This window comes from Erithacus rubecula (genome assembly GCF_903797595.1).
Source record: "Erithacus rubecula genome assembly, chromosome: 33".
NCBI classification, from domain to species: Eukaryota; Metazoa; Chordata; class Aves; order Passeriformes; family Muscicapidae; genus Erithacus; species Erithacus rubecula.
In genome coordinates this window covers 465,770-482,375 of record NC_136683.1, presented here as the reverse complement: position 1 = coordinate 482,375, position 16,606 = coordinate 465,770, and the positions used below count along the sequence as shown (strand labels likewise).

General features: G+C 55.5%; 1 protein-coding gene across 1 annotated transcript in view; it reads left to right on the top strand.

The window, feature by feature from the left end:
- The window catches only part of LOC306813838 (Fc receptor-like protein 4), a gene marked incomplete at its 3' end in the record, with an annotated part of 303,919 nt that extends 301,034 nt beyond the window's left edge, over positions 1-2,885 (top strand). The window contains exons 6-9 of the mRNA XM_079329499.1: positions 1,584-1,885; positions 2,493-2,514; positions 2,639-2,689; positions 2,776-2,885. Coding sequence (XP_079185625.1) covers positions 1,584-1,885; positions 2,493-2,514; positions 2,639-2,689; positions 2,776-2,885 — 485 coding nt within the window. The remainder of the gene's footprint in view (positions 1-1,583; positions 1,886-2,492; positions 2,515-2,638; positions 2,690-2,775) is intronic.
- Between the last annotated feature and the right edge of the window lie 13,721 nt (positions 2,886-16,606).

The following is a 16,606-nucleotide window of genomic DNA, read 5'->3' as shown; positions in this document are numbered from 1 at the left end:
GGGCTTTGGGGAGTGTTATGGGTTGATGTTTAGACTGGCTCCTCTCCTTGCTTCCCCCATGCAGCTGCCGGCCCCTCCCTCAGACTGTTTTATCTAGGCGGATGTTTTCCGGCTGGCTGTTGCTGCGCTTAGGTCTTGGGCTGTCTTGCTCTCTGCCGTCCGCTCAGCTGCATCCCCCCCCAGCTGCTTTGGCCACTTTTCCCCTTTCCCCCCCAGCTGTTTTGCCTGTGCCCCTGTTTTGGCTTGTCTTGGGTTTGCTTTGGTTTGTCTTGGGCTCGCTTTAGCTTGTCTTGGGCTTGCTTTGGCCTGCTCCCAGCTGTCCCTCCCCTCTCTCCCTTCTTCCCACTCCAGGGATTTGCACCAACTCCAGAGGGCGAGGATCTGGACTTCGGGAACCACTGCTGGAGGTCGGCTTGGGAGGCTCTGCTGCCCTCCCCGGCGAGGACCAGCCGGGTTCGTCTCATCTGGGTTTGGGCTGGGGAGTGTTTCTTCTGTATTTTTGGTAATAAAAAAAAGTTTTTTCCATTTTCCCCTGAAGAACAATTCTTTCTGAGCTTGGTGAAGGAAGGAATTGTGAAAAAGAAAAAGTGAGGGGGGGCCCCTTTGGAGCTCTTTTTCCCCAAATTTGTCCTAAACTTGGACAGGGGCCTGCAGGGGTCCCCACAGCTCCTGGCGCCCGCCACGAAAGTCTCCCACTCGGGGAATTACATCTGCGAGGTGCGCCCCGAGCAGGGGGCTGTGCAGAAGAGCAGTGCCCAGCTCGGCGTCACAGTGCACAGTGAGTGTGGGGATGGGCACGGGGAGCCCCCACAGCCCTCACAGCCCCCTCACAGCCCCCCAGGTCTCCCATCCCTACTCATGCCTCTGTGTGCTGCCCTGCCTTCCCAGCTCTCTCTCTGGTTCCCTGCATCAACCTCGCTTGTTCCTGCCTCCCCCACCAGGTCCCTTCAGTTCTCCCTGGGTGTCCCTCTCTCTCTCTCTGATGTTCCTCCATTGTCCATGGCCCCGCCATCCCTGTCTGGGTCCCCATAATCTTCCCTTCAACCCTCTTTTTGTGTCCCCTCTCTGAATGTCCCATCATTCCCTGGGGTTTCTTCCTTCCCTTTCCAAGCATCCGCCCCACTTTGCCCCTTTCTACCTCACTGTGATCCCCCCACCCCCTCTCTGATCCTCCCCCTCCCTGAGTCCCTCACTCCTCCCTGCTATCCCCCCCTCCTTCCATGTCCCCAGCCTTTCCTGTGTCCCCCTGCAGGGGTCCTGCCATCAGGGGTGTCCACATCTGTGCAGACCCCAGGGGATGGGTGGCAGTTTGGGATCGCCTGGTGCTGAGCTGCATGGTGGCCATGGTGACAGGCCCCCTGTCCTTCTTCTGGCAATGGGAGGGCTTGGGGTCATCTCTAAGCACAGGACCCGACCTGGAGCAGCGGCATGTTGGGGACAATGACAGTGGCCACTACCAGTGTCGGGTCAGCGACGGGGACAATGTGGCTGAGAGTGTCCCACTGAATGTCACTGTCCTGGGTGAGTGGGGCTACCAGACTGAGATGACACCACCCACAACATCCCCATCCCCGCCTCAACAGGTGCCAGCCCTGTCTGTGTCCCCACAGTGCCCGTGGCCAATGCCACCATCACCCCCAGTCCCCCGGCACTCCGGGTGTGCCCAGGTGACCCCGTGACCCTGCGCTGCGCGGTGCAGGTGGGCTCAGCCCCTGTCACCTTCACCTGGCTGCATGACGGGCATGAGGTGGCCTGTGGTCCCCTCCTGGATCTTGGGGCCATCGATGTGGGACATTGGGGCACCTACCAGTGCGTGGCCACCAACCAGCTGGGACAGGACGGGCACCACGTGTTCCGGGCACTCAGCCCAGAGCTGGCCCTGGAGGTGACACCACAGGAAACCACTGTACACCACTGGAACACAGATGGGGTCACACGGGGCCATTGGGATTGCAGGAGCCCTGCAGTGACAGGTGACCCTGACGTGTCCCTTCTGTCCCCAGCAGTGGCTGCAGGCCTTGGCGGATCCCTGCTCTTCCTGCTCCTGTTCGTGGGTGGAGATTTGGGCTGGCACCGGTGGAACAACATGGGTGGGTGACAATGAAGCAATGAGGTCTAGGAAGAGCTGGGGGGCCACCAAAATATGGGGGTGATGCGGCAGCACCCACAGTCTCTGTCTTGGGCTATGCTGAACGCTCAGGTCTTTTGCTCAGGATCCAGAAGGATTTGGGGTATTATTAGAGGTCCTTGAAGGCACTTTTGGGGGTTCTTTCAGCTCTCTGAGAGGAATGGAGGGTCCCCCTCCCTTTCAGGCTTGAGTTTCTGGTGGGTCAGGGGGTCCAAAGCACTGGTGTGTTCAGGTGTTCAGAGAGACCCCAGGGATCCTCAGGCGTCCTGGATGAAACTGAGGGTTTAGTGAGATTTGAGGATTTCTGAGAGGGGTAAGGGCCCTGGGGATCCCACAGTTACCCCTTACCTTCTTTCCTTTGCAGCTGACAGGAAGCAGCAGGGAAGGTAAATGGGGGCTAAAATCACACTCTGACCTTTGACCCCAACACCCAAGACCTTCCATTCCCTCCCACACATCCCCTTTATTCCCTCAGGGCACCCCCCCCCCAATAGCCCTTGGCCCCCTCAGAGGAGGGGGAGGTGCTGTACACCTACGTCGTGAGCACCAAGCAGACGGGGGGTGAGTCTGGGCTGGGACACACGCAGAGTGACATGTTACCCATGAGGGTCCCCCTGTGTAGATGCCACAGCCAGTGTCTCTCGCAGTGTCCCCCTGTGCTACCACACTCCAGGATCCCCAGGTGACCTACGCAGAGCTGCCAGCAACCCATGGGCGACTACGGGAATGTGGAGACATCTATGGGAATGTGCTGTGACAGTCGGGGCATGCATGGCACTGGGGGCACTGAGGGCTCTGGAGGCACTGGGGGACCCCAACCATGGGCAGCCACGCTTGTGTGTCCCCTCATTGCTCTCGTGAGTGCCCAACATTCACAGGTAGGTGGACAAAATGGCAGTCATATGTGAAGCTGCACCGGACACCCAGAGCTCCCCATATTCTCTGAACCCCCAAAGGCTTCACCTCCCCACTCCCACTACCACCAGCAGCTCCCATATTCAAGTGCTCCCAGAACCCTCAGACAGTTCACCAATCCCTCCTCACTGTGCTCCCAGTACCCCAAGGGCTCCCTATTTTCCCTCCCAGTGACTCTCCATTGCTCGTAGTACATCTGGGTGGTTCCCATGCTCTCTCCCACTTCTCCCAGTGTCTCTGCAATGCCCCTCTCAGCTCTCCCAGTACACCCACAGCTCCTCATCTCTCCTCCCAATGCCTGGACTCATTGCTTTCTTATTGGTACCAAAATGCAGTTTTTGTTCAACTGGCAGAGATGGTGTTTCTTTGTTCATCTCTGTCGGGCTTTAGGACTGGGATTCTCCAATTTTGGACTGCAACTATAAACTAGTGCTCTAGATTCCCTTCTGCCCTTTCTCAAACCCCTGCTGTGCTGTGTTCCTCACACAATGATGTCACAAAGGCCCTGGGGGTGTTCCACAGCCTCCCCCTTTTGCAGGGCAGTGGGAATCAGGCCATGGCACAGAGTGGGGTGTCAGGGACAGGAACAATTTGATATCTCCAGATATTTTGGAACACCTCTGTGTGGCAGGGTTGGGTCAGACCTTGCTTTTGGTGACACAGGGCCCTGTGTGTCAGTCAGTCTGTCAGCCATGGCACACTGGGGACAGTGGGACACTGTGCCAAACCCATCTCCTAAGTGGCCGAATGACCAGGAATCCTACCTTGAGCCAGGGCTCTTGGTGGCCCAAGGACTTAAAAAGCAGAGCTTGAGGTGACCAAGTGTCTGATCCTGTCTTGTCTTGGAGTGTCTGTCCCATCCAAGCAGGAACCCAGGAGCTGGAAACTGTCTTGCTTAAAAGAGAAACACCTGCAAGGAAAACAGGAACCTTCCTGGAATGAAAAGAAGAACAGTCCCACCAAATAGTTACAGTTGTGAAAATTATAAGGCTACAACACAAAAATGCAAGAAAAGGGAATAATAGTTCATTACTTAGAGATTTAGAGAACCGAAGAGAAGAAATAGCTAGACAAGAACAGAAATTTCCAAGTTGCTCAGGGCTGTTTGTTCATTTTTGGAGCAGTTATGGCCACAGCCAGCTGGGGGTGCTGCAGGGAGCACTCCCGCCCAGCAGGGGACGCCCTGGTGCCAGCTCCAACCCCTCAGGGGCCATGGCAGCCTCCACTGGGAGGGACGAGCCCAAATCGCTCCTTTGGCAAACACACTTTGCACCAATCGGTCCCGGCACCAGCACCGGCAGCGCCCGGGCAGAAGAGACGAAGGCAGCAGCATGGATCCTGGTGCCCGGTGGCAGCGGAGCAGTGTCCCGGCCCAGGCACACACCCTGCGCAACACCCACCACCGCTCTCCCTGATGGCAATGCAAGGAAGGCAGCACCCAACCCCAGGCGGGTCTCAGGCCCACAGCAGCACCTCTCGTGCCTTTCCACCACAATTCCTGAAAACCCTCAGCCTCTCCCTGCCTTTTCCTCCTTCAGCCCTGGCACAGCAGCTCTGGGAATGTTGAATTGCCCTGGCATGTTGAGGAAAGCAGGTGCTCCTTGCTGACACTGCAGGACTCCTCAGGGGCTCCAGGGCACGTTTGGAGCTGCTGCTCTTCCTGGGCCACTGCTGGTCCCGACACAGCAGCCACAGGGGGAGGAGAAGAGGGAGCAGCAGACCCTTAATGAGCTATTGTAATTATGGGCAGGGTTTCTGAAGTTCAGCCCTGCTGCTGAACCATTCCTGTGCACAAACTCACGGCTCTGCTGCCTCTCGTGGTGATTGTGCACTACGATGACAGACACACTTCAGAGCTCAGGTGCCCGTACCTCTGCCCACCAGGAGTTGTTTTGGCTGCCAGGATGGTTTTGTGGAGCTGGTCACCTTGGCCACTGCACAGGAATGGGCATTGGCCAGCCCTGATCTGGCCAGCCCCAGGTGGCAGCCAAAACCTGAGGCTCCCCCCTTCCCCTTGGCTTTGATTCTTGCAGCTTTTGATCTGCTGCAAAGGTGACAATTCTTTCTGTGGCCAAAAAAGGCCTGCCTGTGGTTTGCTCAGCCCTGCAAGAATCACAAAAGCCAGTGTGAGCCCAAGCTGTGGCTCTGTAAGGCCTTTGATGGTTTTCAGAGCAGGACAGGCTGGAAACTCCCCTGCAGGGGCAGCTGTGAGGGAACCAGTCTGGAAATGCAGCAATTGATCATTTGGTGCCTGTCCCCAAGGCACTGAGAGAGCCCCAGAACTGCTGCAAACCCCACAAGGATCTGCTCAACAACCTGACCAATACCCTCTTCCTTCAACAAAACCTGGAGCCCCCTGGAACCTCTCAGAAAGAATGTTTGAGTTCTGGATGTGGACACCAGAAAAGAGAGAAAAAAGTGTGGAAATATGGAGCAGGGGCTCCACACTTGGCTCTGGGACACAGGAGTGTCCCAGCAGTAGCAGGGAGTGACCAGGCAGGGGAATTCAGGGCAGGGTGCAGTGCATTTACCAGGGAATCAGAGCCTGAGGGATACATGGGCATTTCCACAGATTGCTGTGGAACCGAATGTACCTGGGTTTTGTCATCATCAGGGTACGTTCATCATATTTGTCCCCTTAAGTTTGGGCACCCCAGAGGTCTCAGAACCCCACTGGGGACAGCAGGAATGCTCAGGGCCCCCAGGACAGATGTGACCAGGATGCGCCACCTCTGGGACAAGAATACCCATGGACGTGGCATCCCCATAACAGGGAGCCCTTGGCAAGAAGACCCCAGGATAAACCCAGGTGTCACCAGCCCAGAGAAGCCCTTTTTCCCTCAGGACAGGATCACTCTGCATGTGCCCTCCACAACAGAATCCATGTCCTGGCCTCAGCACAAACAGCCTCTTCCTTCTGCAGCAGGAAAGAGAAAGAAAAAATCTTGGGAGGGCACAGCCAGAGACCCTCATCCACCACGGCCCCCCAACCACTGCCTGCACACCGTAGTCCCCTTTTCCCTTTCCTGGGATCCCCCACCTGTTACCTGCTCAGGTGTTTTCTGGGATGTGTGAACCAGGAAATGGGGGATGGGAAAACGCCCAGGGGTGTGTGGGGCAGAGAGTCAGAACCTCCCAGGACAAGCCTGGGGTGCTCCCCTGGCCATGAGCACCCTGTGGGGGCTGTGCTGGGCTCTGAGTCAGCCCAAAATCTGAGACACCCCATGCAGGAGCTGTGACCCCTCTGCTCAGCCAGCCACTGCCCATCCCTGGCACCCCCGTTCCCTTGGTCTCTTCTCTCTGGGGACCCCCACCCCAGCTCTCTCATTGCCCTGCACCACCATTGCCTTGATCCCATCCTATGGGCTACTTCTTCCTCCAGAACCCTGATTCCCAAGTGTCCCTTTTTTCCCCCTGCACCCCCAAACCTGGGACCCACATTCCCTGGACACCCATCCTTGGCTCCCTGCAACACCTCAGCCTCCAAATTCTGGCAATATCCTGTCCCCACCATGTCCCTCCATCACCCCCATGTCCTACAAGGTTCCCAACCTGCCCCCATCCTGTCCCCACCCTGCCCCCACCAAGATCCACCTACAAATGAGGACAAGATGTGACCTTGCTTCCTGTCCCTTCATCCCAAGAGTCGCCAGCCATGGGACAGGTGGCCCCAGCAGCGAGTGACAGCCAGTGCCCATGGCCAGGGACACCAGAATGGCTGGGAAGGTGGCACTGCTCCTGTGGGGTGAGTGCCCCAGGCACGGGCCTGGTGCCCTGGGGATGGGCCCTGGTGAGGCAGAGAGTGATGGGGAGGGGGCACAGGGGGGGTATGGGGTCCCCTGAGGTCCCCAAGGCCAGTAGAGACAGGGCATGGGCATCACCCCAGTTTGAGCAGAGTCGTGGAGTGGCCGTGGGGACAGGAGCAGGCGAAATGGGATATGGGGGTAGTAACAGGGGGATCCAGAGTTGGGGTCAACAATGTGGCAAAAGGAACCTTGGGGCTGGCGCAGCTGTGAGGACAGTGACAGGGAGACAGGGATGCAGGGACAGAGACATGGGCCATGTCCAATGCAGATGGGGCATGGGGACAGGCGCCATGGGAATGGGATCACAGACACCAAGCCATGGGGATGTGATCATTGGGACAGGTGCTGTAGGGCTGGGGGAGGCAACTTGTGTATGCATAAGTTATCCACAGTGACCTCATGTGCTTGTACAACCCAACGTGATCAAGGTGTCCCTGTCCTCAAAACCTCTGTGCTGCAGCTGTGTTACCATGGGGACAGTTTGGGGACAGACACCAAACCAGGTCCCCCAGGTGCTGCTGTCCCTACAGGGTCACCCCCACCCAGCCCTGTCCCTTCTCCCTTCCAGCCCAGACTCTCGGCCTCGTTGGTGAGTCCTCGGGGGATACCATGTCCCTGCCATGCTGTCCCAGCCCCATGGTGGCCCTGGCAGGCTGGTGTCCCCTGACACCCGCAGGTGCCCAGAGCACCCAGCTCCTGGTGGAGTCCCCCTGGACGCTGGCGGTGCTGTGGGATTGGGTGTCACTGTCGGGCTCGGGAACTGCCAGTGCCATCACCTGGTACAAGGACGGGCGGCGCTTGGGTAGGAGGGACGCGACAGCTTCACTGTCACCGAGAGTGGCACCTACACATCTGTGAGACCCGGTCGTGGGCCCAGTCCCCCCATTATAGTTTCAAATGGTGAGGAGGTTTTGGGTGTCCCCACCCTGGCACCTGTAGGGACCCCGAGGGCTCAGAGTTGTCACAGCTCCATGAGTCACCCCGTGGTGTGACTGAACCTTTCCCCTTCTCTGGGAACATCCCAGACCATCCCAGTGTGAAGGACTCCCACGCTGGCACTGGAGACCCCTGGTGTGACCCAGTGGGTGGTCCTGATGACATGGACTGTGACAGGTGCCCCCTGTTCCCCAGAATGGCTGGTGCTGCAGGCGCCAGCACGGGTCCTGCTGGACGGGGACACGGTGACACTGCGCTGCTGGAGCTCAGGGGACTTGCTGTTCAACTCAGTGTCCTTCTACCGTGACTAGAAAGAATTTGCGACTCCCCACAATGGGACTGAGCTGTCCCTGTCCCCTCTGAGGCTGCACGACAGCAGCCACTCCCACTGCAAGGTGTGCTTGGAACATGGCAGGTGGAAGGAGTCTGCGCAGGTTAAAGTGACATTGCAGGGTGAGCACCCCACAGCCGCCACTCCAACACCCAAACAGCCCCTCCCCAGGGACTTGGGGTCACACATCCCCCACTTATCTCCTTCCCAGAGCTCAAGCCTGTCTTTGTGCTGGAGGGTCCTCCCGAACTCCCCGAGGGGTCCCCCCTCAATCTCAGTTGCCTCAGCACCCCCAGTCCCCCCTCCTGTACCGCTTCTACCAGGATGGGCAGTTGGGGGGGGGGGGGCCGCAGGGGTCCCCACCTCTCCTGGTGTCCGCCGTGGGGGTCTCCCACTTGGGGAATTACAGCTGCGAGGTGCGCTCTGAGGGGGGGGCCGTGTGGAAGAGCAGTGCCTGGCTCGGCGTCACGGTGCGCAGTGAGTGCGGGGATGGGCACGGGGAGCCCCACAGCCCTCACAGCTCTCCCATCCCTGCTCAACCCTCTGCATGTCCCCCTGCCTTCCCAGCTCTATCCCTGGGTCCTCCCATCACCTTCACTGGTGCCTGCAACCCTCACCAGGTCCTCTCACCTCTCTCTGGGTGTGTCTCTCCTTCTCTAAGGTCTCTCCGTTGTCCACAGATGTCACCATCTCTGTCTGGGTGCCCAAAATCTTCCCTGTGGATCCATTCAACACTCTCCATGTGTCCACTCCTTGAAACTTCCATCCTTCCCTCGGTCCCTTCCACCACTTTCCAAGCTTTCCCTCCATCTCTACATCCCCTTCTTCCCCACTGGTATCCCCTCACTCCTCTCTGATCCTCCCCCTCCCTGAGTCCCTCACAACTCCCTGGTGTCCCCCCTCTCCTCCCATGTCCCCAATCCCTTCTATGTCCCCCTGCAGGGGTCCCACCTTTGGGGGTGTCCCTGTCAGTGCAGCCCTGGGGGCACAAATGGCACTGTCCTTCTCCTGGCACCGGGAGGGCTTGGCAGTGTCACTGTTCACCCGCCCCTACCTGCAGCTGCGGCATGTTGGGGGCAATGACAGAGGCCACTATCAATGCCGGGCGAGCAACGGTGACAGCGTAGCTGAAAGCCCCACATTGAACATCACTGTCTTGGTGATCAGGACCCTCGGGCTGAGGATAACCCACTCACAGCATCCCCAAATCCACTTTTCCATTCCACCACATGCCCCCCCACACTATTCCCATCCCAGTCCAGCTCACAGCACCACCACTGGGTGTCACAGACCAGGGGAACGTGAACTGTGTGGCTCCAGGTATCCCCACCCAGGACATCCAAGCCATGCATCCCTAACCCAGGTGTCACATCCCACCAGTGCACATGAGATTACATTCACCCTACTGCGCATGAAACTCCCAGGGCACTGAGACCCTTAGCAATGGGCTGATGCCACCGTTGATGTGCCTCATGGCACCCATCACATCCTACCCACGCCATTCTGCACACCCCACCAGGTGACGGCCATCCTCATCCTTGGACACAGCATCCCTCATCCCACCCTCACCTCATCCTCATCCCATTCTCATCCCCCACCCCTCATCCATCACATGGCCTCATCCCACAGCACATGATGACCCCCAGCACCATGGGGTCACTGTCCTGGGTGGAGGAGCCCCTCTGTCACCAGGTGCCACCATGCAGACTCCCTCATCCCTCCACAATAGGTCCCATTCCCTGTCCCCAGCCTCAACCCTGTCTGTGTCCCCGCAGTGCCCGTGGCCAATGCCACCATCCCCCCTGGTCCCCCAGCACTCCAGGTGTGCCCAGGTGACCCCGTGACCCTGCGCTGCTCGGTGCAGGTGGGCTCAGCCCCTGTCACCTTCACCTGGCTGCACAATAGGCACGAGGTGGCCCAGGGTCCCCTCCTGGAGCTTGGTGCCGTCGATGTGGGACATTCGGGCACCTACCAGTGCGTGGCCACCAACCAGCTGGGACAGGATGGGCACCGCGTGTTCCGGGCACTCAGCCCAGAGCTGGCCCTGGAGGTGACACCACAGGGAACCACTGTACACCACTGGAACACAGATGGGGTCACACAGGGTCATTGGGATTGCAGGACCTCTGGAATGACAGGTGACCCTGATGTGTCCCTTCTTTCCCCAGCAGTGGCTGCAGGTCTTGGCGGGTCTCTCCTCTTCCTGGTCCTGCTTGTGGGTGGAGCTGTGGGCTGTCACTGGTGGAACAACATGAGTGGGTAACAACGGGGAAATGGGGGCCCTGGGGAGCTGCGGGACTGCAGAAATATTTGGGTGATGGGGAGCATCCACAGCCCCTGATTTGCGCTGTGCTGAGAACTCAAGACCTTTGCTCAAGGCGCTGAAGGTTTTGGGGTGGTGTTGGAGGCCTTGCAGGTATTTTGGGCCTTCTTTCAATGATCAGGGGGGAATTTGGAGGGTCCCCGTCCCTGCCCGACTTGAGCTTCTGGGCCCTCAAGGAGTTCAGAGCATTGGGGTGGTTCAAGGGTTCTGGGGGTCACCAGGGAAGCTCAGGGGTCCTGGGGAAAACTGGGAAGGCAGTGGGGTTTGAGGATTCCTCAGCGGGGTCAGGACCCTGGGGACTTCATAATTACTCCTCCTGTCTTTCCTTTGCAGCTGCCAGGAAGCAACAGGAAAGGTGAGTGGGGGGCTCAAACCACACTCTGGCCTTTGACCCCAACCCCCAAGACCTCCCATTCCCTCCCACACATCCCCTTTTTTCTCTCAGGGCCCCCTTGCAGCCCCCAGCTCCCCCAGAGGAGGGGGAGGTGCTGTACACCCACGTCAAGAGCACCAAGCAGACGAGGGGTGAGTCTGGGTCGGGACACACACAGAGGGACACGTCACCCATGAGTGTCCCCCTGCCCCAAATGCCACAGCCAGTGTCTCTTGCAGCGTCCCCCTGTGCCACCACACTGCAGGATCCCCAGGTGACCTACGAGGAGCTGCCAGCAACCCACGGGCGACCTCGGGAATGCGAGGACATCTACAGGAATATGCTGTGACACTCGGAGCACGGATGGCACAGGGGGCACTGGGGGCACTGGATGTCCCCACCCATCTGAAGCCACACATGTGTGTCCCCCAGTGCTCTTCTCTGTGCCCAACCTTCACGGCTATGTGGGCACAATGGGGCTGTCATGTGTGAGGCTGCACAGGGCACACAGGTCTCCGCATGTCCCCTGAACCCCCTGGGCCTTCCCCATCCCTTTTCCACTGCCACCAGTGTCTTCTCATTCCACTTCCAAGTGCTCCCAAAACCCTCAGAGACTTCCCCATTCCCTCCCCACTCTGCTCCTAGTACCCCCAAGGCCTCCCTATTTCCCCTCCCAGTGCATCTCCATTGCTCCCAGTAGATCCAGGTGGTTCCCACTCTCTCTCTCAGTACCCCTGTACTCCCAGTGCCTCTGCAATGTCCCTCTCAGCACTCCCAGTACACCCACGGCTCCTCATCTCTTCTCCCTGTGCCAGGGGAACACAGGACTCATTGCCCTGTTATTGGCACCACAGTGCAGCATTTTGGTTCATCTGGCAGAGATGGTGTTTCTTTGTTCTGCTCTGTTGGGCTTTAGGAATGGGATTCTCCAAATTTGGGCATCGACTAAAAGCCAGGGGCTGATTCCCCTCCCCCTGCTAGTGGAGATTTAAAAGGTAAAGGTCCCAAAGGGCTCAGACAAGAACAATTTCCTGCAAACTGCAACAAGGAATAGAATCCAAACAGTAAGAAAAGGAATGATTTCAAGGGAAAGCCTCTGACACTAACAAACCCCAGACAATTCCCCTAGCTTGATTCCTCCACCAGAGGAACCTGGCAGGGCCAAGATCTTCATTGCTCTGACAGCCTATGCAGCCTTGAGGAGGCTGTGGATTCCCGTGTGATCTTTCCCAAACCCCTCCTGTGCCATGTTCCCCACACGATAATGTCACAAAGGCGATTCTGGAGCCTCCCTCTTTTCCAGGACAGTCAGGATCAGGCCATGGCAGTTGAATTCCCACTGCCTCCACAGCAGTTCTGCCAAAGCCCAGTGATGCCCTTTGGGCTCCCTTAAATCCCCTTGAAATAAATAAACCTAGAAAAACCTCAGGCTATGGCACTTGTCCTGTTGGGTATTATGTGTTGTGTTGTTGGAGTGTTGCGTTGTTACTTACTGTTTGTTGTAGGCTGTTCTTGTTGAATCTGTACTCCCCAGTTTCAGCCTCTTGTGCTCCAAGCTGTACTCTCCCCTGTAATTCCTGTATCCTTAGTTTCCCCCTTACCTTCCATTGAGTAAGGCCTCTGCTGCTTCCCACTTGCCCATCAAACTGCTGATGCTGCCCAATAAAACAAATGGAGAGACTCCCATGATGCTTAGCTCTAAGGCAGAAGTTTGATTAACACCAAAAATTCCTAAAAGCAATGAGCAGGCACGAGATCTAAATGTACAAGAGACACCATTAGGTGTGCAGAACATCAAGCTATGTGTGGATAGTTTCCATCTTCTCACAATCACCTCACCTTCTCCTGGAAAGCACCATGACAGGATGACTTCCTAGACTACGTGAGCCAAGTGAGTTCCTGGGAACCCCCATGAGGACGGAATCCCCGTCTCTGCAGCGTAAGCACCGGATTTGACTTACGCCTCCTCCTCAGTGGTATCCAGTGAGAGCAGCAGCAGCGTGCACAGCCCCTTGATTTCCCCATCCATACCTGTCTTAATATAGGCCTTTAAATGGAGATTTGTCTCCTGGTCCTGTTTCTAAAAGCTTGGGGGCTCAATAGAGCCATACCTGAAGAGGTCCACAGATGGGAAGGCGCCGCCCGACCTTGGGCCTCCAGGACAGCTGGCCACCCTGGACCAAGAGGACAGCGTGGGACAACATCAAGACAACAGCGTGGGACAGCACAAAGGAGCACTAGTAGGCCACTGGTGGCGGGGGTGGAGATGAGCCAATGGTGTGTGAGTGAGAAGAGGGCCGGCAGCTCAGACCCTCAAAGCGAGTGAAGACCCCTCAGTACCACAGTTCCGGACTCCCGCGAGGGGCCGGCCAGGAACAGGGGGAAGCGAGTGAGGCCTACCAAGGCCTATTGAGTGCATGAGGCGTCTCCAGGGGTATAGTGGGCCCCTTCACGTGCGGAGGAAACTTAGGGAGTGAGTGGCACATCGCAGGGTACGTCATAGGATAGGCCTTCCCACCTTGAAATCCATAGGGGTGGGCTGCTCAGATCAGTTTGGGAGCGTGGAGGGCCTAGAGCAGTGTGGAACGCTCACCGTACCAGCTGAGGTTACGGCCTGAGGTCTGACTGTTTGGAAAGGATTGGCTGGAGTAACTGTCAGGGTGTGGGGAGTGGAGACAGTACTGGCTGAAGCTACAGAGTGAATGTGGCAGTCCGAAAGGAGTGGCAGCCTGACTGTTTTGAAAGGGCTGCGGGAGTAAGTGTGGCAGAGTGGGTGAGATACTGTGGAATGTGCATGTGGCAGTTCAACTGTTTTAAAAGTTTTGTGGTGTGAGTGTGGCACTCCAACTGCTTTGAAAGAACTGGCAGCCCGACTGTCTCAAAAGGGCAGCGGAGTGAGTGAGGTAACTGTCAGGGTACTTGGGTGAGAGTGCTGCATTGGCTGAGGCTGCGGTCTGGAGTGGCTGTCGGGGTGCAGGGAGCGGAAGTTAAGTGGGTCTCAGAGCACGAGAGGCCTAGAAGTAGGGAAGGAGAGGCTGGATCATTCCCTGTATACCCAAGTACTGGCTGGGGTAGTTGCCAGAATCCTAGGGGCAGGTTGCTGGACTACTTTCAGGGTACTTGTGGGGTGCAGGGGTGAGAGAGGGTACCAGGCTTTTGAGGTACTAAGATTGATAGTAACCCGTCTTGAGGGGCACATTTAAGAAAACTTATTTTGAAAGAAGGGTAGTACATTTATAAGTTGTCTTACCCTATCTTAGAATTTTTGTTAGGGTAAGGGTACTGTACCTATTTAGTTCTAGACCCAGTGAGAATGGGAGCTTGTATGAGTGTAAAAAGAAATTCTGAGGAAAAGGAGGAGAATAAGGTGAAAAATATCCCACCAGACAGCCCACTTGGGCAAATGTTAGAACAATGGGAAATTAATGAGACCACTAAAAATCTGAATAAAGTTAGAATGATTCATTATTGTATAGAGGTCTGGCCCACCTTAGATCTACCCAGAGAGTGGCCATGGTGTGGGACCAGGGACCCATGAATGTGCTCAAAATTAAATCAGTATTTGATAGCCCAGGGAGACACTAATACTGAGCAGATATTTTATGCTGCCTGTTGGCAGAAGCACGGAACGGAGAGCGAAGCAGCGAGAATTTGCAAGCTTCAGGGGCAGAAAAGGAAGGGTGAAGAACAGAAAGAGGAAGGGAGTAACCACATATGGGATCCTCTCAACCATTTACCTCCTCCTCCTGCTTACCCTGTGATACCTCAAGTTACCCCTCCAACTCTCAGTCTTACCTGTAAACCCTTTTCCGCTTCCCCTAACTTTGGTCCCTATTCCTCCTCTAGCTGGCTCCCCAACAGGTATGTCTCCAATGACTGCACCCCCTCTACCACCTCAGCTTAACACGATCATCTCGAGAACTAACCCCTTCTATTCTCAGACCCCATCTTCAATACCCCCAATTCGGATTTAGTCCCTTCCCCTTCACCGTCCATAGTCCCTTCACCTACCCCTAACTGGGAACAGGGATTACCAACCTCTAGTACTGATTCTTCTCTCAGGAGCCAGCAAACTCCTGTACTACCAGCTTCATCCCAAGTAGCAGAAACCCCAAGAGGGTCTTATTGTAACACCTGGTCAAAAACGAAGCTCTTCCCCCTAAGGGAAGTCCCAATGGGTGGTGTAGCTGGAGGAGTGGCTTTTGTAAATGTGCCCCTAACAGTCTCAGAAGTTAGGAGTTTCAGGAAAGAGTTGGGGAATTTAGTTGAGGATCCCGTAGGGATTGCAAATCAGATCGATCTATTTTTGGGACCAAACATTTATACATGGGGGGAATTTAATTCTATCTTGAGCATATTCTTTAACCCCGAAGAGGTTCGGCTGATCAGAACAGGTGGAATACAAATCTGGGAGAGGGAGAATTGGGTGGGTCCCCCAGGTGACCATAAGGTATCAGTAGTTGACCCGGGATGGAACTGAAATCAAGAGGAAGACCGAAGGAATATGGAAGATTATAGAAATCCAGTAGTAAGATGTGCTAAAGAGTCAGTTCCCCAAAATAACAATACAAAACTAATCTTTGATGGAGCCCAAGAAAAGAATGAGACCCCAGCAGCTTGGTTGAATAGACTAAGAAAGAATTTCCAGCAGTATTCTAATTTAGACCCAGATAGCCCTGAGGGTCAGGTATTTTTGAAATTACAGTCTGTTACCAAATCCTTGCCAGACATTAGGAAAAAGTTGGAAAATATTGAGGACTGGCAAGAAAAGGGGATAAATGAGTCATTAAGGGAAGCCTTAAGAGTCTATTTAAGAAGGGAAAAAGTAAGAAACAGAACAAAGGCAAGGATTATGGTGGCAGTGGCCTGGGAGTGTGTGGGAGCCAGTAGAAACCCACAAGGAGAGGGATGTCCTAAGCCTACATCTGGGGAAGAAAAAGGAAAGACCATGCCATTCTGGGCTACTCCTCAGAGACCAGGAGAATCCCAAAGATGCTTTTATTGTGGAGAGACGGGCCACATAAAGCGGTTTTGCAAAAAGATCTGCTTTGATGGGCTATTGCAAAAGAGCAAGAAGCCTTGGAGAGACTGCTAAAAGGGGAGGGTAATGGAGATTAGGGGTGTCATGGGCTCTATGCATTAGGGGAGCCAATGAAACACCAAGAAGAGCCCATAGTAAAGTTAGAAGTGGGTCTCAGTCATGACGAGGTCAAGTTCGTAGTTGATACAGGTGCTGATAAATCAAGCTTCAGCCAGCTCCCAACCACAGTTGGGAAACGAATTTGTGATGTCTTAGGAGCGGAAAGAAAACCTTCAGAGCTTGTATTATGGAAAATGTAAAGATTAAAGGGATGTCCTGGTTTTAAGGACAGGTATCTGCCAATAAAGGCAGAAGCTTCTCTTTCAAATGGAAAATGTAAATTCCCTCCCTCCAAATTATTATAAATTTGAAATTAAGGGGCTCTCAGGCAAAGATATGGAAATTAGGAATAACAATTCTTTACCGGGGAAATAGAAATACAGCATTAAAAAAAAATCCAAAAAAACAACAATCCCAACCCTGACAGAGTCAGAATGCAACCTGACACCCTGTCAGTCAGGATGTTGGTAGCAGTCTAATCAAATGGTGGCTACAGTCCTCCTGCAGTGGCAGGTGTGGTTCAGCTGAAGCAGTGCTCCTGTAGAAGAGTACAGCCTTCCTCCAGAAGTCCAGGGATGATGTGGAAAGGTCCGGCTTCTCCTCTGGAATCCAGTGGAAAAAAATGGATAACTTGCTCTCCAACAGCTCAGTTTT